This window comes from Columba livia, chromosome 1 (assembly GCF_036013475.1).
Source record: "Columba livia isolate bColLiv1 breed racing homer chromosome 1, bColLiv1.pat.W.v2, whole genome shotgun sequence".
Classification (NCBI taxonomy): Eukaryota; Metazoa; Chordata; class Aves; order Columbiformes; family Columbidae; genus Columba; species Columba livia.
The window spans coordinates 55395987-55420050 of NC_088602.1; the positions used below are offsets into that span (position 1 = coordinate 55395987).

Here is a 24064-nt window from a genome sequence, read left to right on the forward strand (position 1 = left end):
ATAAGGTCTTTTTTGTAGAATGTAAAATTTAACATTATTTATACTTCTGGGAACATTTCATAGAAATAAACCACTTCATCGAGAATAGATCTGTCACAGTCAACAGATAAAAGACAGAAACACCACTTCTGGAAATCAGACTAATCATCACATATGAGTCACTAAACAAAAAGATTTTCAGTACTATTGCCGATCCACATCGAAAACATGACATTTTAACCTATGTAAACAATGAATACAGCATGTGTGTTTTTCAATAAATTGTCTGTCCACATATTAATACATAAGCTATGCAGAACACTAAGTTCTTCAAACTTACCAAATTATATAAATTGCGTCTAATCTGCTGTATAACTCCAGGAAATGTGGGCTTTAGCAGCTCCTGATAGCTCGCAGGCCATGTGCTGTAGCTGTGATCTTGTTCTATATTATTAACCCACTAAAATGAAAAAGTCAGCCATTTAAAAACCATGTATTAACCATTGGGTAATATATATATATATATATATATATATATCTATCTATGTATAGATAGATAGATAGATATAAAGCTATTTTAAAACACATGGAAAGCCTGAAATGAACTGTTTGTCTTCTTTTTGAAATAGTGACAGAAAATAGCTTCTAAAATGAGTATTTTTTTTCTGTTTTGATCAAACTGTGCAGGTTTTCTATTTGCAGTACATAATAAAACTAATAGAAAAGGAAAAAAGACCCTTTGCACTCTGTATCAGGATGCGAATAAAAGCTTTCAAGTGTGCAAACTACTTTCACAATACAAAGGTCAAAACAACACATCACACAGATAAGTACGTAACACAGCATAACCACCTTGTAAACTAAATACACCATTTTGCTATAACCCACAGCAGCACTTCATATATATCAAAATAACCAAGTAATTCATATATGGCCAGTTCGTTCTTGTCATGTTTTCTGTGTGAGCCTGTCTATACTTGGAAAACGGAAAAGTGAAATATGGGTCTTTCAGGTGAAGCAAATTAGTATTTTAGCTGCCTTTTTCAATGGCCTAGAATCTTCGAAAACTTCATACACTTTGAAATAGAAGAAAAAAGGTAAAGTAATTGGACAATTCAAAGCAAAATATTTAAGTTCTCCACAATTGCATTATCATATCTTTAAAGTACATTCAGCAGTCTTGCACAATACAAGGATATTACATAGCTAGACTGATTGCTGTAAAGTCAAATTCTATACCTATGAGTGTGTAACCACTCCTGGATACATTCCTCTTTTCTTTTAAATATCCTACATCTTTAAATTTTAATAAGGTATAGGCTAGAGAAAATCACTCCTTAAATATATTGAACACCTACCACTCTTCAAAATATTTTACACTGCTTATTGAAATAAGGTTATAAGTCTAGTATTTTAATTATACTACAAAAAAGATAGGGTGTCTCATACATAGTATAAAATATGCAACGTTTAAATAAATGTTTAATTACTCACTTTTATCGAAGAGTGACGAATATCTAGCGCATAACTGTCATCTTTAGGATGTATATGCAACCTCATAAATTTACTCAGGATCTCCTCTTTGATTCCAAGTTCATGAAGGCCATGCATTGCTTTTCCTTCCACTTTAAGAGTCTCTAAGATACTTTTTTCAGGAAGAAAAATGCATAATGTCTACATAGAACTCTTGTCATGATATTAAAAAAAAGAAATTTCAAAGTCTTAACACAAGGATGGCTTTTAGTATTAAAAATAGTTTCTACGTTATTCTGCAGTCAAATGTTTAAAACAAAATCAGTTAATAGTACCACACTTACACATCTCCGAATTATTTCAAAACAGAATCATAAGATATTAAACAACTAATATGAAGGTTTGCAAGTATGTAGAGAAGCGAGCAGCAAGTGACGGTAGCACAGATAAACCCTAAATCTGCATCACAGCAGAAGCCCGAGAACAGCATGGAGGAAACACAATGCTGTTCTTCTAACAGAAAACATTTTCCCTGGAGACCCAGCAGGACTCTCTAATATTTGTTGCAACCTGAAAATTCAAAATGAAAACTGAAAAGCCTGGTAAAACACAACAGGTAAGATTTTCTGAACACCTTTACTTCTGTCTTGCTTCATTCTGAGTTCTCTATTCTGAAAAGTTTATTTTAAATTCTATTTAAATTAAACCTAGCACTAGCACTAAAAAGCGCTATTTTTGCACCAGTATCAAAAAAGTTCTAAGTGACTCCATCTCAAAACTCTGGCTAAGAAAAAAATTAAGTAAAAATTGCAAGTATAAATGCTAAAACAAAGACAGGTTAAGAATCTCCATGAAGGAAAAAAGAAGACATTTTGAGTTAAAAAAATAGAAAATAAGAAATTGTAGACTTTGACAAATGAAAAAAACCCCTCAGCCTTAGCATCAGTAGATTTACTGACAGTTTTTAGGTCACCAAGGATGATTTATCAGGCGTCATGCCTGTCCTGCTGTTGACAACATACAGAAGAATGCAAGAGAAACTGTCTACAGATTATGAGTGCTTACATAGAAGAGGCAAGTCACACCCCAAATAATGATACTATAATTACACAAATTGGAAAAACATTTCTTATACCAAAAAGCAGATCAGTTCTGTATTAACAGAACTTCTCATAAAAGGTGGCCAGACACAGACTCACGAGCATGCTGAAAATAACCCAAGGTGTTGTGTATCTAAATTCAATGCCTGCAATTTTTTTTTTCAATTAAGAAATAGGGATGTGAAAGCATTTAACTTACATTTTTAAGTGCTTTCCCCACCTTTTTATATATACATGTTGGATTCCTTCTGTTTCAAAATTATTTTAATGTGGTGAGTTATTAAATTATAAGCAAGTTATAAAATGTATTAGAAGAGAAAATACCGTTGTCAACTACTTATGCAATGTCCATATTAAAAATAAACCCACTGTAAAACAGTATTCCCTTTATTAGAGCACTTCCTGGCCCCCAAAACACAACAGGTGAGATTATTTATCAGCATGAGCACAACTCTTGCAGTACAGTTCATAATTCTATAATTTTCCAATAAAATATACCACCTTACCTAAATGGATCATGAAAATCCAGGTCAATATGAAGGCCATTGATAAATAAACGTGCTTCTCCAGGTTGGATTCCAAGTATTTCATGAAAATGCTTAAAAACAAGAAGTACTGCTAACTTACTTAGGTATATGTCAACACTCACACGTATACCCATAAATAAATAGATGAAACTTTAAGTAATTCTACACAACAGAAACATAGCTCTTCCACATAATTTCTTCTTTCAGCTGAGTTGGTAAAAATATTGACAGCATACTTACATGAGTGCTATTTAACACATTTTCAATACTTAAACAAAATGCAAATAAAACAGCTGATAATTCCCCCCAAAACAACCTACAAGGTCCCTACCCATACAAGGCATAGACAAGAACACATTCGCACTGTCTGCCAACAGAAAATGAAAATACGCACAAACACAGAAATAAAGCTCGTAAGGTTTTGAAAAATTACCCCCAGCACCTTCCTTGTACGTATCTATTCACTTTCAAACTGAGATCAGAGGAAGACCCTACATGTGTCCTTCAGACCTCCACTTCAAACTGGCTTCTCAATAGCTTAAAATCTTTACAATTCCTAAAATGCGTGGTCGCAATTGTTAGGGGGAGATAGGAAAGACAGACTAGAAACACGCAATCTCATCTACCAAAGAGGCCTTGGGAAAAAAAACCCCAAACACACACCAGAAAAGGACAGCAAATCCATAGCTTTGCAAAGCAGAAAAAAATAATCCACAATAAACAAATACAGGAGGAAGGGTACTTAGGGAGTAAGTTATGCCTTATCATTTTATTCCAGAGAGCTGTGAGGCACCACACTGTTCAATCTACAGTGTCTGCAGCAAGACAAGTAACAGGAGCAACAGCAGCGGTTTAATTCCAACTCACCCCATGAGGAGCAGTCAGATTTCCAGATCTGTCTTAATTCCCAAGAGAGGAATGGAAAGCACCAAAAACAGGCAGAAAAAAAGCAAGCTGAGAAAGATATATTTTTTTTCCATATAGCTCCCACTTGCTGAACAAAATAAGTGTGAACAAAAGCACACTTGGAGCAAGCAACTTGGGCTGTGTACATTACTCCACTTATGAGCCTGTCACTGAACAAACGAGAAAAAACATGGGACATTTAAAGTTCTATTATTCCTTTTATGTAGTGTGGTTACTTTCACAGTTAAACACAAGGAAACTTAAAGCTAACTGGTTTGTGTCATTATAAGCGCAGCCCCACGTAAATGAGACAACAGTGCACTTGAAGTTCCTTGTAATCCGCGAGATCGGCATATTACTCATAATTCATTGAAAAGGTACCATATTCCTCAGTATATATAAACATTTTCACAAGCCAAAGCACAATGGATATACATAATGGCACCTAATATCGGTGTTTGAAAGGGAGGGCACTCCATGAAGGAAAAATACAGCTGTGATAAGCCTGAGCCTAAGAGAATTTTTATAAAACCTGTCCTTGCCTTTGAAAAACAGCTTTTGAAATTGGTGAATCTACTTTATTCTAATGGTGTAAACTGAACTGTGCGGTGCTCTGATTTTTTTTTGTATGTAGATTTACAAAAGAGTAACAATTACTTATGCTTGTTATTATATAATGTATCTAAACACATATATATATATATGCAAACTCGGATACAATGCGAAGACTGTGGTGGATCTAGGGGAAACTGCATCCCACTAATGCTAGGAAATAACCAGAAAGCCTTTTAAAAAAATTGTTAGTTACAAAAACTTTAGTAGGCATCGCAAAAATGGATGTCAGTGGGCCTGTCAAAAAGAAGGAGCAGAAATGCATAGCAGTAAGTTTCCTATGGTTGGATAAGGAAAAAGAACAAAAAAAAAAAAAAAAGAGGTAATTTATTTACTTTTCTAATTTATAAAACTCACTTTGTTCCTAATCTTATACTAATCTAAATTACAGAAATGTTTTTTTTGGTATGTCCCAAAACTCAGTACTGAAGAGGAAGAACACCTCTTTATAATTAACTGCTGCTTTGGATTACTCTGGGCCAAGTGCAGGACTTCATCTTTATCTTTGTTAAACCACATGCAACCATTAAAACAAAAACCAGCAGTAGTGGTTGGTGTTTGACATTTACATTTTTCCTACCACAGCTTCACACAGGTCTCACTCTACATACCCCTTCTAAGCAGCCAAACTTCACAGACATCTGACAACGCCAAGTGCCCTTGCAGCAGGTGGAATTTCTGATCATTTTACCTACACAGTTTGATCCTGAGACACAAGCAAAATAGGCAGAAGGGACACAAGAAAACAGCCAGGTGCACAGGGATGAGACTCCTCTACCCCCAGCCAGAGAAGCACTGAAGTTTTCTGTAGTTAGCAAATCCACTTCTGATGACAGTTTTAATTCCAGTGTTGTACCACAAAGTACTGTGACTGCAGAAAAATCACCCCAAATGCCACTGGACTCTGGGAGCGAACACTAAATGCAAGAGGATTACAGTCACAAGAAATCTTACCAGCATCCTTCAGGGACTCTTGTGCAGATCTTGTGAGATCAGCTGGACCAGGCCCTCTCCCAAAAGCACTGAAATCAACACTTAGGATGAGAGATCTCTCACCACTACTGGTCATTCCTATAAGCCCTAGTCATAAAAATCCTCATACTAACTAACATGGATGCAAGGACAATGACAAAATTATCAGCCACTGGATATTGAAATGAGAGTCTAAAAAGCTGAATCAGAGCTGAGCCTGATGATACAGTGCTGATGCCAAGCATTTCATTGCTCTGAAGAGCATCCATTTGCCTTGACGACTTTGATGGAAGGAGTGGTTACGCATCTAAGACTAGAATTTAACACTGATAATACTCAGAGTATTTTCTTGCTCAACTGTCAGCGAATTATTGCACTGGAAGTTGCGAGTTGTGTTTAATGAGATTTTACTTTTTCTTTTATCTATAGCAGTCGTCTATTTCTTAGTTAGGTATCAATTCATTACATCTAAACCATGAGACGTCTTTCAACTTTTAATACCTTTATTTCCTCCCATTGCATTTCCTATTTGACTTTCATTATCCGGAGAGGGAATCATCCAGTTACACACAGCATGAGGTCACACCGCTCCTGCTGCTAGATGGATGCGCTGCGGTTCAAGAACGCACATGCCAATTTATCGTGCTCCAGCAGCAGTGTTCAGGAAGCTTCTCTACCTTCATTCAACAGATTCTAGCTTTTAGCTGTTTAAAGGCTGTAGCCTCAGGCAGGAGATGCAGTATGAAATTTAAGCTTAGTCCGATAGGTGCCTAAGATCCTGTTATAGTTAATGTATATAATACAGTCATGGAATCACAGGAGTGATTCATCCAACCCACCACATCGATATCCAATGTAATTTGATTCAGGATAAGGCATCTTAGATTGAAAAGTATGAGTCAGACAGAAGGGAACAGATGCCTCAGTGGACACATCTGCCAGAGCTGTCTGGTCATCTTGGATAGCCTGTGGCATCTCAAATGACATCAGAAGTCCAGGTTTAGGCAACTCAGCCATGCCCCACAAAACAACCACTGAGTGAGCTAAACTGTTTTTGATGCCCACTGACTGCATCTTCATTGTCATCACAGGAGTTTAGATACCATATAAAGGTGTGTAAATGCAGACATCTTCATTTCAAACCAAAGGTTAGTTACTAATCCTGATACTTAGTCACAATAGCCATTTTAATTCCTTGTATACCTTTACTTTTTTTTCTTGTTTCATTTTGGGATGGAGGAGTTGTTACTGATTTAGCAGTTGCTTTTGCTTTTTGTGTTAACAGAGCTGAGATTTGAGAAAGACATTGCAAAGACTTCATCAAGAAACATGGGAAGTCCTGATACCACCACTCATACTCCACGGAAACTACAATCATCGGGGCTTTGTTTTGCTTTACCCTGACTATAACCCAAACAACAAAGAGATATAGGAAAATGTGTGTCTCAGATGTATACAGAAAGCAATGAATGGGGGTGCAAATGCTGATTTGCTCCATTGAGCAAAAGTTATGGCACTTCTCACTAGTGCAAGAAGCAAGAGGTCTGCATAATGTTGAGTTCCCTCTAAGATCTTTGTGAAAACTCAAGAATCAAACATGCACCCTGCACACAAGAAAGCCAAAGGGCTCAAGAAGGTGAACTGCTGGATATACAAAATGTATTCTCAATATACCAGTCCTACATGTAATCACCTACGGACAAAAAGAAAGCCCTACACAATTGTTTGCATAACTGTTTACAAGGATGTGAAACTTGAGTCTGCTACTGTTTGGGCATGAAATACTCAGCTTTATGTTAGTTTTGTGTGGTGGAGAGCTCTAACACATTTATGTGAAATTTTTGCTACAAGGGAGATGACAAGGTCTTGATAAGAAGACTGTATCAACACAACAGGGTCGTGGTTTGCTTTTGCTGTTTTGGAAGGTGGAAGCAACTGGAAAGGCATTTCCCTGGAGATCCTAGTCTTGGCAAGGCAGGAGGAAAAGGCCTGAATGCATAAAAAGCAAAATGATAGATGGAAATGTTGCAAAAGTAAGAAAGAAATAAATCCCTTTTACTATGGTGGTTGGTCAGTCTTAACACCATATGAAAATATATTCTGAAGATTGAGATTAAGGACAGTGCTATGGATGTCACTTCATGTTAGCAGTCCTAAAATCAATTGTTAGCCACCATGCTTTTAACACTCAACTTGAAAGAAAATATTTAAATGCTGAACCGAGAAAGAAAAAATTGAGACTGATGTCACAAACTCCGCAAACGCTAAGTGGCATCTTATAAACATCTCAGATCAGTCAAAAATCACCTGAACAATGACTACTCGCGTAATACCCAAAAGATTCAGTGCATCAAGGATGAAAATATATCTACCATCTACCGCAGGTGATGTTTGAAATACTTTGCAGAATAGTTGCACGTGCCATTCTGAGAATGTGGAAAGCTCAAAGCTCACCTGTGCCGACCATAATATAAGCAGCAGATGCAGATTCAACACCAAAGCGCTAGAAAAATCAACTAATACCCATTTTGCTTTCACAGCACACACTTTATGACTGAGCATAACACTCTGTAAAAATTGTTTGTCCTTGCCTAATTCTGTAAAATGAGAAGAGGGGAAGGAAAAAGTACCAAAACCAGCAGAAAGTGAAAAATTTGAATTGCTTATTTCAATGGTATTTATTTAGTAAAAGATGTTTAGAGTAATGAGCTCTTTTTCTGTGATAAAAACCATGTGGAGGTTGCTACACTAGTAAGAATCTCCAAAAGCAGTAATATGATAGTAACTCAAATGTCCACTTGAAAGAGCAAAAACAAACCTTCTGATTTTCTTCTATTTCACTTCGCATTTTCTTGTCTACAGGCACTCTGGTCAATGATCTGTAAAAATAAAACTGGTATCACTCAACCACTGTATTTTTTAAAATGCATTAAATAATGTTATTTTAATACCATATAAAATGCACTGTACTAGAAGAATGCTGTAATTAAGACTTAAAAAGAAGAGTAATGCAGTGTCGTAAGTATTTTATTTTCAAAACAAATACTTTGTTTTAAATCTAGTACACCCAGATTTCAAAGTTATGCTAGGTTTTGCTGAAGCAATATTATCAGCATACTTTTTACCACTCTCAACCTTTCCTGTTGTTTTTCTTTTTTGTTTCTGCTAAATAGCATGTATATTATTAAAAAGTTGTTTAATCATCTAAATTATTACCTAAATAAATGCTATATTTGTATATTTTAAGTTAATGTTACTAAGTCCATGCTACTCAACATTACAGCACAGGCAGCCAAGGATTTGACTTGATTGTACATGTTTAAGACAATCTGTATAGGGCTTTAAGAAAACCTGGAGTAATCTCAAACCAGAAAGTTACCTAAACAAAATGGAGAGTGACCTTACTGAGCCAACTTCAATACTTGTGGAAAATAAAGCAGCTATTTAATAATACAAATCTACACCTCCCCCCCCCGACCCCAACTGATTTAGAATAGATCTTACTAGTAAATTCTATGTTTTTCACAGTATGTTTGAAATAAGATGTAAAATCAGTTTAATCAAATATCCAAGCTTTCCAGGCAATCAAGGAGACCACTTGTTAAATGCAAACAAAATTATTTTCAAGCTTTGTTTATAAATATTATACAATTAATCATGGCTAAATACCCTTTTTGCTTTCACCCCCTCTAAATACTCTGGCAGATTATGTTTGTCACTATGAATCCCTTCCGGACCACATGATGAAAGGGCAACAGAGGACCAAGAAGGAGCTGTATTTATATCAACCCATACTCGCTAGGCTTTCCTTGGCTCAAAATGAGAAAGGTGTAACTCAAACTGTGATGTCAAAGACAACACTAAAAACAGTCAGTATAGCTCAAATATACTATTATCAGTAGTCACTGGAGGATGAGCATAATAACTTGCTTATTATTCAACTAAACTAAACTCTTTCTCAAAAAGCTTTTATAATCTTATTGCTAGGTACTCTCTAGGTACATGACGAATGTATTAAGTGTGTTCGATACTGAGTAAACGTATCTTATACTCTACTAATTTCTGCGTTCACAAGTTCTGAAATAAAAACTGTAGAACAGAGAGCAAGAAACTATAAACATTTCTATTGAAAAAGAAACACTGCGAGTAGGATTAAAAACAAACAAACAAACCACCAAAAAGCCCAACACAAAAACTGTAAGTAGAAAGAGAAGAATATCTGAAGCCAAATTTGGAAAAATAGAGAAGGATTAGGAAAAAACACTATCAGGTCAGGAATCTCTGTAGGACGCTGCTTGACGGGACTTTCCACCAGCACCAGATTTCATTCAGGAAACGTACAGAACTTTTTCTATTAAAAGAACATCTATAACTGATGGGAATTACTACTGAGAATTTACTTAGCCAACAAGCAAAACACCTACCTAACAGAAGGACTCCATAGAAAGGTGGAAATTCAATGCATGGCAATACTAACACAACTATTATTTTGACTTCATATCAATAGTTTTACAGAGTCGTGAAATAAAAATGTTAGGGCAAAAACCCTCTGCTTTTTATCTTGCTAAACACAACATAAATAGTAGTACGGCCTGCAACTCTCAGAGTCAATGTGTCATTCTCTATACACAGACGATAAAAACTGCACAGATAAAAGAAACAACCTGAAACTTCCCAAATAGCTTAGAGTAGTAGGGCAGAAAGATAAAAGAATAATGGGAAAATAATAAAAAGGTGGAACGGAGAAGACAAAGCTGGCCCGATGTTAGCAAGTAAGTAAAATACTTATGAGCAAAAGGTAAGTCTTACTGACAGCTTTTTTTGGTAATATGAAAGTAACACATTAAAGAATCATTAATGAGCACTTTATCTATGCATGGCAGTTGACCATGCAGGATTCTAGAAAGATTTTAAGGAGAAAGTGTGACGGCCAATTGTTGAGAGGGACGCTAAGAATTTCAGGTAACAAGTGTAAAAGTACCTGTGAAAGACATTGGTTCATTTAGAGTTCAGTCATTAATTCAATTTGTTCAAAACTTCAAAGTTTTATGCATTGTTTTCATATAATACATATTCCGTGCTAGGGACTCGCCAAACAGAAACACCTTAATGGATTAAATGAAAGCAAACAGATACTAATTACCATTCTACATGGTGCAGGAATGTTCTTGTATGACCTTAAGGATGGAATATATTCTAACACATAATTTAATGCATCTTTCCTCTTATCTGGAAGAACATGTAGCTATATATTACTGCAAACTGGGGGGGAAAAGGAAACCTTAACATGTTCATAATGTTACCATTCATGAATGATGAATGGATAGCAACAAACAAAGTATTAGAATTCCTGTTATTATATTCTTAAATAACAGATTTATATGACACACATACACCATATAAAAGGTGAAAAATAGTCCAGGAAATGAATTATCAAAATGTCGCTATGACATATATCAGTTCTTACACTGTCTACATCTGCTGACATTTGATACAATCTACCTCAGACTAACCTTTTCAGCTGGAACTAGAGACACAAAAATGCAGGTTATAAGCTGGAAAGTGAACGAAACTTCCAGAGGAATGCTATATTTTTTTTTTACGGTCTAAAGAACCCTTCCATTTTTAAGGAACATATAATATTTATTTTTTATTTTCATAACAACAGTTCTAAAATATTTATACAGCCTTTTCAAACCCAAATCTGCATAACTAAAAAATGTTTTCCATATCTAAACTATGTGAAATTTAAACTACTTTAAACCACTACTGTTATCATGATCAGTTACCCATCTAAAGTGCTTAAGCAATATGTTTTCATTTCCTATTTATTCTAGTTTGTTGTGTGGGTTTTTTCCAAACTAGTATTTTTTACTCAGCAGGCTGTGATTAGATTATTAAGAAAACATGTTTTATGCACTGTTTTTACACAATGCCCCTTGATTTAAGTTTGTTGTCAATGCAGACCTACAACTTTAAATAATTTAAATATTTGTAATCTCATATTAAAAACAACATGCTAGATTAGCATATTAGTATAAATTATACAGGACAGGAACTGCAGTGCCCTTTGAATAATTCTACAGTCTTCTTATACTTTTATCCATAAAAATACAATGTTTGAGAAGTAGGTAAATTGTGCTCTAATGCCTCAAACACACGGCAGGAGTGGGAGTGGAATGTAACAATGTTAATGACTTTTTAAATCAATTATTTAAATGTCACCTAGAGTACTTCAAACTGACGTTTTCCCCTGTCCTTTAAAGAACAGAACTGGCCTTGCAGTTCAATGTTATGTACATTTCCACTACCTTCTAATGAAAAGCTGCATTTTCTGATTGCTAATCTAAATGTAAACTTGTACCTTACTATTTCATAATAATTATGTTTCAGGCATTTTGAAGGTTATTTTTCATCCTTGAAACAAGGTCTTACAAAGATACTTTTTCCATTACAGTGTAGATTTTCTCTAACAGAATACCAGAGACGACAATGAAACATCATGTGGTAATTAAACAAGAGCTGTAAAATGTAAAAACACACTGAGTTAATAACTCTATTTAGCATCATATTTAATTCAGTAATTCAAGCAAATACTGCTGATAGGATTACACAAATAACTTGTTAAATATAAAGAAAAGCATTTCTCAACTACAATAAAACTGGCTTGCAAGAAGAAAAAATATTTAATATCAGTACAGAGGAAAATGTTATTCATTTATTTAATATTTATCTTGATCTTTTGTTAAGTTATCTGTCATGGGAGATAGACCTTCCCCAGTAAGAACACCAACATACAGTAGCTAGGGCCCCATCTTTCCAGCAATGTTGTGCTTTAAACTAATGTGGGTGGACGCCATACAAAACTAGTAAAATTTTGCCTCTTCCTACTGCAAGCAGATCTGATATAACTTCAACAGAATTTTGCACCCTTGAAAATACAATTCTAGAAGCAGCCCAGAGGACTGGGAGTAAGTGCCTGAAGGAGCAGGATGCCTTCATGATATCTCCTGCATCAGAGAGGAAACATTTAACTAAGTCTGATCGTGAGCTCTCCCAGGAGTTATTTTCTACTCAGTGAAATTACTCGGGATCCACCCAGAAAGCTGCAAAATAAACACCTGACTGAAGGATTTGGATATAAAGCTATATTACTGTCATTACATTCAAACACGAACATTAAAAACAGTATTTGAAAAGCAAGCTTAGAGTATCATACCTGGCTCTTATTGGGAAGTTCTGAGCTATGTCTTTCATTACCTTTAAGGCATCATAAACAGGGGCAGATAGAATTCGAGAAGCTGCTTGAAAACTAAGATCTAGGGAAAAAACAAAACAAAACAAAATCACCAAAAATATTATTCTCAATCAACACTGTTCCACATACATCCTCTCACCATTAACATTTCTTTTGTGTTTCAAGTATACATTATAAAAGATTATGAAATGAGATCATTAAGGTTGAAAAGACAGGCACTTAAAAGTTGGAAATACCCAATTCAGGCTTTCCTACAGAATTCTGCTCATCCATCCTGAGTGTGCACACTGTACATGTGATTTCTGAGTTTACAAAAATACACTGAAAAACACCAGGCAATTCATCAGGTGATACTATGACAGTATCAGGCTCAAACCTAGATACGCACCAACCTACAGACACCTGTAACTGCAGTAAAGAATAAGACTTTTCCAGCCCCAGGACTTAATAAGATTTTCAGAGAACAGATACGTTCAATGTAGAAGGCTGTACTGAGCATTGTGAGGTGCATCATTTTCAAGAGGAGCAGCAATTTCACAGGGATATAAATGATGACTCATGAAAGAAAAGCCAATCTACTGTCAAATTTCAGTTCTCCTAAGTGTCCAGCACAATTTTTAAAGGGATCTAATTATCCTCTCTATACTTTTTCTCAGAATGAAGTCAATTTTTGTATATTGGAAAAGTTCGTAATTCATGGAAAAATTCAGTCAGTCTCCTCTGGTGCTTAACTTTGCTGTGACATATCTTGGCATGTGAGACTGGAGAAAATCCAATTTTGGTACCAATAGGGTAAGGCAATAATATACCAGGGGCTTCCATGTACTTTGGATACAGTCTGCCTAACTACCGCAGGGCAATGATGCTTTTTCCTCATAATCTGCTAGTTAAGATATATGAACAGAAACTGAGGGCCTTGGGTTATTCACTTGGAGGAAAGTTGATGCCACATGTAGTAAAAAGCGCTGGGCAGAAAGTGATAGAGGATGCTGCCAAGCAGAACTTCGAAGCAATCAGGATTTTTTATTAAAAAAGAGCCGAAGAAAAGCAAATAGCACACATTCCTAGCTTAGCCTGATACGATACACTTTGGCTAGACAATAGATGAGTCAGAGAGGTAGCGTGTTAACTTAGTATTTATTAATACTTTTAAAAAAAATGTATAAAGAGATCACTGTCCTCAAAAAGCATGTTTCAGATCCGTTTCAGCAGCCACACAAGCTGTGATCAGGTGAAGCAATACCTAATTGCCACCATTACTACAGGTAGTGATGGCTCACCTGCTGTGCACTTAGGACATACATTTAAAATCCTTCATAAATTGTAAATAATTCCCATTTTATATTAGAGTACAAATATTCAAATCCCACCAAGCAAAACTGGCATATCTTTTTTACCTTCTTGGTTATCTCTGATCAGTGACTGTCACTTACAGACCTCCCCTTGCAGTCCCCTAACACAGCTGAGAGAGCAGAGTAGGGGACTTTGGGGAAAAGATGATCCTGAGCTTAGAGCAGATCTCAAAGTATGCTTTGAAAGCTAATAAAGCACTAGAGATCAAGAGACTGTTCACATAGATAAAAGAATGAGTTATTAAAGGGAATACCAATATGTTGATGCTCTATGCTTCATTTTTCACTACGAACAGTAAACCTAATTGCTTACCTAAAACATAAAGGCTATAGAAAAACAACCCTTGAATGGTGCTTAGGGTCATTTATAAATAGAAGTATGCCATATAGCTGAAGGAGTTTTGGTTAAATTTAGTTAAATTTTTACTTGGAAGCTAATGAAAGGAAATAAGAGAGTAGCTGAGCCAATAATTCATTGAAAATGTACCAGAGAAAACACCCACTCATGTCAGGAGTATCAAAACCACTGCACCACTTTGTATGCTCTGACAACCTGCTGTCCAAAAAGGCCCTGAACATACCTATCACACGCCAGTCCCTGTTTTCCTGGCACTGAACATACAGCATCCCAGCATTTAACTGTCCTCAGCGTTGTATGAGCTGGTTGTTGGGGAGCAGCACACACGTCATTTTTATCTATATAGCCATGACACTACAGAAAAGACCACCACTAAACAGAGATTTTACACCGGCTTTTGAAGGTAGACACTAAAAGGATCAAAAGCTTCACAGTTGCTTCTGCTTGAACATCTACAGAACGGTATTGAAATCACATTAAAAAAAAAACTAACTAGGTGAGAATTTTCTATTTATTTGCATGGTAGATTTATTGGGAGAGCTGAAATGTGATGGGTTTTGGTTTAAAATTTTGGACGAAGATAAATCCTGCAGCTGAAGGGGAGTTCACTGATAAAAGGTTGCAAGTGAATAACAATTATCTCAGCCAGTTTCAGACTGGATTCTGACAACAAGCTCCGTAACAGTCAGCGTCTCAAAAAGAAACTGAAGTTCAGATGATTGCTTGGACTCTCATTGCACTGGTATAAAGGCAGATCAGTTTTGAGCTGGTTGTCCTCTAAAACTGAAGAATTTAACAGGTAAAATTCAGTTGCCTAAATTTAAGTGTCATGACATTTTAGGGACCTATTTTAGAGTGACTTATAATTCCATTCAAGCTATAGAATGTCCTGCAGGTCATCAGCACAGAAGCTGTTCAAAAAAACAGCTTCCATATATTTGTTCTCCTTTCCCACAGCTTTTAAAAGCACGTTCTTCCATTTGATGTTATATGAAAAAAAGTGTTCATATGAACTGCAGTACTGATAAAAGTTAAACATTTTAAATTAAAGAAAACAAACTGTCTTAACCTGTTTTTTGTCCTGATTCAATAGTCATATTAAAATGGTACTTTTTGCCTGATCTCTCAAAAAAAATATCTGAAACTAAACTTAACATTCAGGATAACACACCAGGCAGAAAACCAGGCAATACAACTTTTCTCTTTAAAATCAGTAAATTTAGTTACGATCCTCCACCTTATAAAATTACTTCAATGTTCCTTTAATTTCTAGCATATAACACTAGGACAAGATACCAACACGTTATTTTAAAATATTTGACATAATACTGCCTTTTTATGAAACCGTATGTCTCTTTTTAAAACAAAATTTTACCATAATTTTGATACATCAACATAGCAAAGGAAAATTAAGGAGACTACTGTGTTAATGCAGAAAAATGCAATACATACCCTGTAGCTCCCAAACCTTCAGTGGTTCCATGTTGTTAGTAGTTTCAATTAGATGTTTTTTAAACTCTTTCAGATTATTTTTCAGATCAGGATGCATCTGTCTATGATAAAACATTTTCTCAAAAAAAGGCAAAATCAATTACATCCATCAACGTCTGCTTTCATTCACAGTATTGCCCACAGCTAACGTTGTATCTTTAAGGTGACAAAAAAGAATTAAAATTTTATTCATTCTCGACACAAAAAGGAGGATTTGTGGTGAGAAGAGGTGATTGCTGAGGACTAAATCCAGTTAATTACAAGGAGGAGTTAAATTAGTTTGCAGTGATCTGTCTCAAACCCTGTCACAAAGTTTGAACGAATATATGAACTCAAAGATTAAACAGTATTTACACACAATATGGGTAACTATAGTTAGTTTACTATAGTGTAATGTATACCTAACTGTATCTTAACCGTACAACAGATTAACTGTAACTGTACACAGACTTTGTTATATTACCTGCAAAAGATATAGGCAAGGCATTGGTGAGAACATATTTTATAAATAAACATCACTGACAAAATCAAGCTTTCAAGCACACAACTCACTAGTCAGACCCAATAAAAAGCATGGTGCCAAAATACTTGGCTTTTTTTTCAAATTGGGCAAGGAAGTTCTGAGGGCAGAGACTTCAGCCTCCTACAAGATACCCTTGAACTCAATCTCCATCAGATTTCTAAAGCTTCTTCTACTAGAAGTACTGAACAACAAGCAAAAGGTAGCTAAAACCCAGACATATAATGCATTAAGACTTCAGGTTCTGTAATATTTCATGTTTTATTTTAGAAGTTTTGCAAGGAATCCCTCACTCCTCATCTTTTAGCTGTTGTATGATATTAACCGTTGTGCTTTATAGAAAAAGAAAAATATCACTGATAAAGACTTGTTGATCTGGAATTAAAATATAGTCCAGGTTCCTCAAAGAAAGTGTACTTAGCTGAAAAGGGAAACAAAGACAGAAAATTCCTTTTTTCTTACTTGTAATATAGACCTTGAAACAACAAACAGCTCGTGCTCTTAGAAATCCCTCTATGAAGCAGCAAACTCTTAACTAGTTTTGAGCTCTTTAATTACTGGGCTTACTGCCTTCTTTGCAAATTTACCTTGATGATATGTATTTTTTTGTTGTTGTTGAGACCTTCGGTTCTTCTGTGAATGAAAAACAACTGACAAATAAGACCTCGCCACAAGCCACAACCAAGATCTATTATTAATGTTTGGTCCCTCATTTCTCTTGCTCACACTATGGTCAATGTATGCACAAAAGCAAACACACGTAAAGCCAACTGAAAAAAGCTACTATTCTCTGGATATGTAGCATGATGTGGAATTTAATTACATTAATTTGCACATGCAAACAGTTGCATTTCTAAGATTTTATATCTTCTGCTTAGATTCATAACTATTTCACAGCTGAGAAAAGTATGACCTTTGACATAGCTATAACTGAGGGACAATTTACAGATTACTGAAACATCTCTTTCACCCCCAGCATGAAACGGAGAATAAAAAATATGACTCTATAAACAATGTCAAAAAGTCTGAGTAATTATCTGACAGCTTTGCAAATTAGTCACAGTACAACATCAAGAACCTCAGCACAGCTAAACCTAGCACAACTGAAGAAGAAAAAAAATCTCAGATAAAGATATTACATAAACATTTGATATTACTTGCTGTGGAAGGTCTCTAATATATAAGAGAAACAAGGAAGCCTGTAGGTGTAGGTGCATTTCTGTCTTTATGTGCTTAATTTTTAAAGGCAGAAAGCAGATGGGCTCTCAAGAATTTAGACAGCATTACTAGCTCTGAACTCTGAGAAGACTTACAAGTTGGTGAGAATATCTACAAACCAGTTTACTTTTTGCTTTACATAATAAGAGAGAGAATGATACTAGCGAAGGCCCACATTCCTGAGTTTCTTGTTGAAGAAAAAATAGGATTTATGATTCACTGCATGGACCTTTTATAGGAAAAAGGAAGCACTTTTGGTGACTGCATCCACAAAATTAACAGTGGACTGGAAGGAAGCCTCCACAAGGTAGCATCCAGTTTCACCTAACAGACTGCAATTTGGAGAGAAAAGAGTTCCCTCTAGAAGATAACACAAATTGGTGAACTCCAAAATAAGAAGACATATAGTAAGCTTATCTTCCAATAAATAACGCTCCTTAACTCTAAGAAATGAATGACTCCATCTTAAAAACATCTTATGTAGCTGTAACATATGGGTTTGGTTTTGTTGTGCTACTACTTGTATGCGGAAAAACAACATTTTGATTCTACTGGAGTAGCAGCAACAATTTACTGCAGATGCAAACATGAAAACGTGGGGTTCTAAGTTTTTGGGACTTGTCCAGACGGAATTTTTTTGCTTTAAAAACAGTTTACTGTATACATTCTAAGAGAATTAGAAAACTAAAAGCAATAAATTGAAATGAACAGAATAAACAAGTGTCTTGTCCCTACCTTCACAAGACATATACAAAAAAATTAACCAGAATTTTAGCCAGTGGCAAAGAAAGTAATTTCCAACATAAATCTCACTTCTATTTTTTTTTGTTCTAGTTCAAGGAACAAATGCAGAAGTTTAATTATATCAACTCACTTTAATTTGCCAAAGAGAAATCCTTGGACATCACCTTCCTCCTCCTCCTCCTCCTCATCTGCCTCTTCTTTTGTCTCATTTGCTCCTGAACATACAGCATATGTAGACAATATGAACGAAGAAAGTTAATGATGTATTATGTTCTTATGAATGATAAAACAGTTAACAGAAACATACAATCGGAAAGTTGTAGTTCCCTGATGTAATTTAGATTTATACTACATATGCCTTCATATTTTGGCATCAGAATGAATCACTTTAGAGAACTCAGATACATCCAAATTATTTTTTAAATATAATTAATTGAACAGTTACGTTTTTTATATAAATTAAATTGTTAGGGTTAAATAGTTCACCTTCCAAAATAGCTATTTCTCAGTCTGATTAAGTGGTAAGGTATAACTCTTATTAGCAAACTACTCCCAAATTCATGCTTGAAAAGCATGATAACTTTAAAGCACTTGAATTTTCAGCTAACAGTTTCTTTCCCTTAAAAAAAAAAATGAACTGTTTTTGACATGACTCAAAGGCCTTAGTCAAATTACCTTAGTCTTACTAAAGAGAGTTAACTTTCTTTATATCGTGTAAATGTGCACGCAAACTAATTTTTCCATGTCAGAACGCTAGAGCTACCACTTTCTGTGGTAAATGTCTTATTTCAACACACAGTAACATAACACTGGTATAAAATTCTATGATACAGCACATCTTTCCTACAGAAGACTGTGAAAGTATTTCTATGTAAATTCAGAAAAAAGCTTCACACCTGAAACTCTAATATGCAGATAGTATAGTAATTAGCGTATTAGAGATGCCAACAGACATAATGTAATTGAAGAACAAAAGTTAAACAATCTCACTTACTGAAAGGAAGAAGAATGGGTTACATTTTGAAGAGCCACAGAAAACAACAATCAGAGGTTAGGTAATGAACTATATCCTAAGCACAGCTGTTTACAAAAGCTTGCATAGATTTTCATGTCTTAGTTCCTAAAGCCCGAGACTTCCTTCTCTAAAAAGAAACAACCTACAAAACTTTACTGACTTTATAACTGAAGATTATAACATATTTCAATAGTATCTCTGACAAGATATAATAAATAAATAAATAAATAAATAAATAAACCCACATACCTTTAACCTGCGTGTCATCTACTGCTTTATATTCTGTGCTCTTTATTGCAAGTTCTACACCATATCCAGATAAATACATTTTTCTGGAACTTGGTTTCTGTTTGACGATATTATTTTAACAGAACAAAAAAAGAACTTTAAAAAACTGTAGTTATAGGAGAATAACAATATCTAATATTGTAACTTTAAAATGTTATGACAGCCATAACTTCAATGCACCTTTCAGTTTATTATTCCAAGTACAAAATACTACACCAAACAAATTACAAGAGCCATGCAAGGCATATTGACAGTCTATTGAGAAGGTGTGTAACAAAAAGTAAGGACTCCATCTCCTGCAAACCACAGAAAGGCTGTGTCAAAATCATGGTCTGTTCACATAACATTAGAAGGAGGATTAGAACAGGCAGAACTGGTAGCACCCTATATGATTACTGGTGCCGTACAATTCACCTTTTAAACTGTTATTAATTTCTTTGTAATTTTGCCAGACTTTCAGCATGTTAGGAGGAAACTCTCTCATCAGACTGAAAGAAGCTTTGACAAAAGAGTTAATCACCTTCTGCAAGAAGGGTTAAGAAAATGTATTAGCATATCACTGCAGAAAACACATTGCCACTTATTAAAAGCAAACAACTATTTCTAACTTTGGAGTGGAAGTTTCACATTCAACATCGTAATTATTCAGAGCATACTTATTTTTGAAAAAGTTCCCTAATTTGCCAAAAATGTACAACAATCCCCTTACCAAAATGCAATCGGCATATGCATAGCAGCAATTTCTTGAAAGCCTTAGCTTGCAATGTCTAAGAACCATTCTGCATCGAGAATCCTCCATCCCACAACTAAAATCCCAGCAGAGCTGGGAGTTTTCTCTGTTGGTCCGCTAAGCAAATCTCAATTGGAGAGAGAGCTGCACCCTCTAAGCAGTCTTGGTGATACTGGCACAAAAAATGACAGCAGAAAGATGGTACCTCTTATGCTCTCAAGGCTCCCTCTTCTGGCATTTAACATAAAAAACGAGGGAGAATCTGTCTCAGTGGGAACCAAAGAATAAAAACGGAGGTTGCGAGGAAGAAAGAAAAGGGAAGAGCAGTCTGAAGAGAGAAAGTGCAGGAAGGACCAAAGGGAATGGCAGGAAGATGTGCCAGGGGAGGTTTAGGTTGGACATGAGGAAAAGGTTCTTCCCGCAGAGGGTGGTGCAGCACTGGAACAGGCTCCCCAGGGAGGTGTCACAGCCCCAAGCCTGACAGTGTTCAAGAAGAGACTGGACAAGCCCTCAGACACATGGTGTGAACTGTGGGGTTGTCCTGTGCAGGGACAGGAGTTGGACTCGATGATCCTTGTGGGTCCCTTCCCACTCAGGACATTCTGTGATTCTAAGGAAGACAACAGGCATTTTGGGGAACCATGGTGCATAAGCCAGTCAGAGCAAGGAGACTGTAGGTATTTAATAGAAATAAAAGTGCTCAAAAGAACATAAAGTTCAGTAAAAACTATACCCCACAGAGCTTAGAATTTAAGACTGGTTTCCTCAAATTCTCTATTTCATTACTGTGAGCAAACAACTCAAAGTCATCTGCAAACTAGAGACTCATCTCCCTGAAATGCCTGGTCTACACAAAACATAGCAACCTCTCACCCCATGAGATTATTCTTGTATTAGCCACACTATTTAAGAGCTATACTTTGAATATTATTACCAAAACCTTCCAACAACCAAACGTGGCAACAATATAGTTCCATGTACTGGCACTTGTCTTGTTTTGTTTCAGGGAGAAGAGTAAGTTAAAAAAAGCATTCAGAAACATGGTTAAAATACTGACACTGTGGAATGCAAGCATTGAAAACCTGGTCAGTGATGTTGACTGTGATAGCCCAAGCTGCTGTATTACAATGAACATGTAAGATTATACTGAGAACATATAAAATTATAATTAATTCTTTTTCAACTTGATTTTCTATGTTATTTCTCATTTTTCTAATTCTTGTTATTATTATGTTCAGTCTGCTGCCGCAAGATTCACCCAAGGTCTTTGTACAATGTACAAAACCCAGATGTATAACCAAAAAAGCGATATTTCAAGATTAATCAGTGATGCAAACAGTGCTTGCATGCAGGATTAGATAATATTATCATGCTTTCCCAGCTTCACTGAGAATCACTTAACCCAGAGAGTTTTAAAATTAGAATATATATCACACATGATTTAGGCAAATGCAAAAATAAATGTAGAAAACATGTTTTCTCAAAAAGTAAGCAAAATAAAGACAGAATAGTAGCAGTTTACTGAATCAGTGTTAATTTGAATTGCATACCTGAACATAATGCCGGAGAACATAAACAATTTCCTCCTTTTGCGCCTTCTCAGATAAAATCTTGTGGAATTTGACAAAGTCTTTTGTACCCATTTCTGCATAAAGAATAACCACGGGGCCATCCTCTTTGAGAGTTGGGAATTTATGATCTCCCTTAAAAAGATATGGCCTGGGTCTGGTTTTAAAAAGAAAGAATTGTGATATTACATATGCAGAAAAGAAATTAAAACAGTGGCAGCTTTTCTACTTCAAAATTCAAAAAATTAGTAAGGGCTTATATGCTAAAAGTATAAAAGCCATGTTAAAATCATGATGAAATAATAATGATTGCTCACAAATGAAATCAGAACACCAAAACTGCAAATAAAGTCTAAGAAACTGAAAAAGCAGCATCAACTATAAATACATTTAACATACTTTGTCAAATCACAACATAGAGAGCAAATGAAAAGGATAGCACTTCTAGATTTTGTGCAACAACCAGTTACAGCTGGAGGCTTTTAATTTAAATGATGCATTACATCTACAAGAGATGTGCGGTGCAATCAGTGAGTGACAGAGGGATATTCAGTGAAGTTTGAGAAAGCTGCTAACACACATGGAAAGTAACTGGGGTTATACGTATAGCTTTTCAGGTCTTGTGATTTTCCAGTTTTTATTTGATAGAAAAAAAAATCCAAGAAATATGCCCTACTAAATCACCTTTCAATTCTACATATCTCCATGAAGTGGCTGAGGGTATAGACACTAATGACTATTACAGTGACTTTGACCATTGCAGAAAACAAACAAGTTACATACAAGTCTTGAAAAAATACAAAATATATATTTTTAATAGAGACTAAATATTTCACTTCCATTATTTTGCTGTTATTTGTTATTTTGATAGGTTTTACATATTTTACTTCACAGTCCGAATTCACTCTGGACTGACGCTAGTTTCCACAGGACAAAGCCCGCAGGAAGGCTTGGCAGGTGCAAAGTCTCGCACAAGGTGAGGAAAGGTTATGCCAGCAAAGGAAGACTCCTCTTCCACTCCCGTGCCAAGCCCTTACAATCCAGAAAACCTCAAATGCAGCAGCACTGACTACATGGAAACGTCTGTCAGCATAAGTATTGTCTCGGATGCATTAAGTGGTAAGTGTGTACAGAAAGTACATTGTATGGGGTGGTCATATTTAGGTTACAAAAAAAGGAGAAGAAATAGAAAATTATCCATGTGGTTAGAGGAGAAAAGCTCTATGATTTTATTTTAAAATGCTACTTTGATTCATAATTGATGAATTCTCATAAAGTGTTTAAAATATTTCAAACCCAAAAGTAACTCTTCTAAAACAACATATACTTTAAACGGGTATGTCTTTAAGTATCCAGTAAACAGGGATTTATGGGCTTGGCGTTATCAAGTAAGTAGAACATAAAATTTCAAAGTACTACGAGTCTACATACAATAATACATTTTTCTCTTTAGTAACCTGTTTTTTCCTCGTAAAGTAGATCATTACATTTACCTCTTAGTAGCCTTCTTCAGCAGCTTTTTTATTTCATTAGTCTTACAGGTGTGCTTCTCATGGATAACCACAAATGCACTGCAGCCTTCTGGTGGAGGTTCATCAGCTGCAATCTAATATTTCAACAATTATACTCAACCAGAATTCTTTGATTGCACTTCAACTGAAACTCACATCCCTTTGATTAAAATAACTCAACAGCTGCCACTGAGTTGTGTTTCTAATTAAGCCCATTCAAAATCGGGTACATGTGAAAAAAGGTAATGGAAAATATTTGAAGATTAAGACCTTATAACCTCTGTGAGATGTAGACTATGAAATGCACTCCAGAAAATGCAAGTCCATTAGTGTTCTAGAAAGACAGGGATCAGAAATCTCCTCCAGAAGCTGAAATCGCAGCCTGTACTCTGACGTTTTTAAGAAGTTTTAGTTGCTGTCAGCAATCATGTTAATGTACAAA

At 35.5% G+C, this 24064-nt stretch overlaps 1 protein-coding gene across 2 annotated transcripts in view; it reads right to left on the reverse strand.

Moving 5' to 3' along the window:
* UGGT2 (UDP-glucose glycoprotein glucosyltransferase 2) overlaps positions 1 to 24064 on the reverse strand; it is an 83784-nt gene that overhangs the window by 50583 nt on the left and 9137 nt on the right. For both annotated transcript variants that reach the window (XM_065057097.1, XM_065057108.1), the window contains exons 4-13: positions 23605 to 23717; positions 22094 to 22268; positions 19775 to 19871; positions 18641 to 18725; positions 15990 to 16090; positions 12789 to 12888; positions 8388 to 8448; positions 3059 to 3150; positions 1474 to 1624; positions 320 to 439 (exon numbers count right to left, since the gene is read on the reverse strand). In XM_065057097.1, the coding sequence (XP_064913169.1) occupies positions 320 to 439; positions 1474 to 1624; positions 3059 to 3150; positions 8388 to 8448; positions 12789 to 12888; positions 15990 to 16090; positions 18641 to 18725; positions 19775 to 19871; positions 22094 to 22268; positions 23605 to 23717 (1095 nt within the window). The remainder of the gene's footprint in view (positions 1 to 319; positions 440 to 1473; positions 1625 to 3058; positions 3151 to 8387; positions 8449 to 12788; positions 12889 to 15989; positions 16091 to 18640; positions 18726 to 19774; positions 19872 to 22093; positions 22269 to 23604; positions 23718 to 24064) is intronic.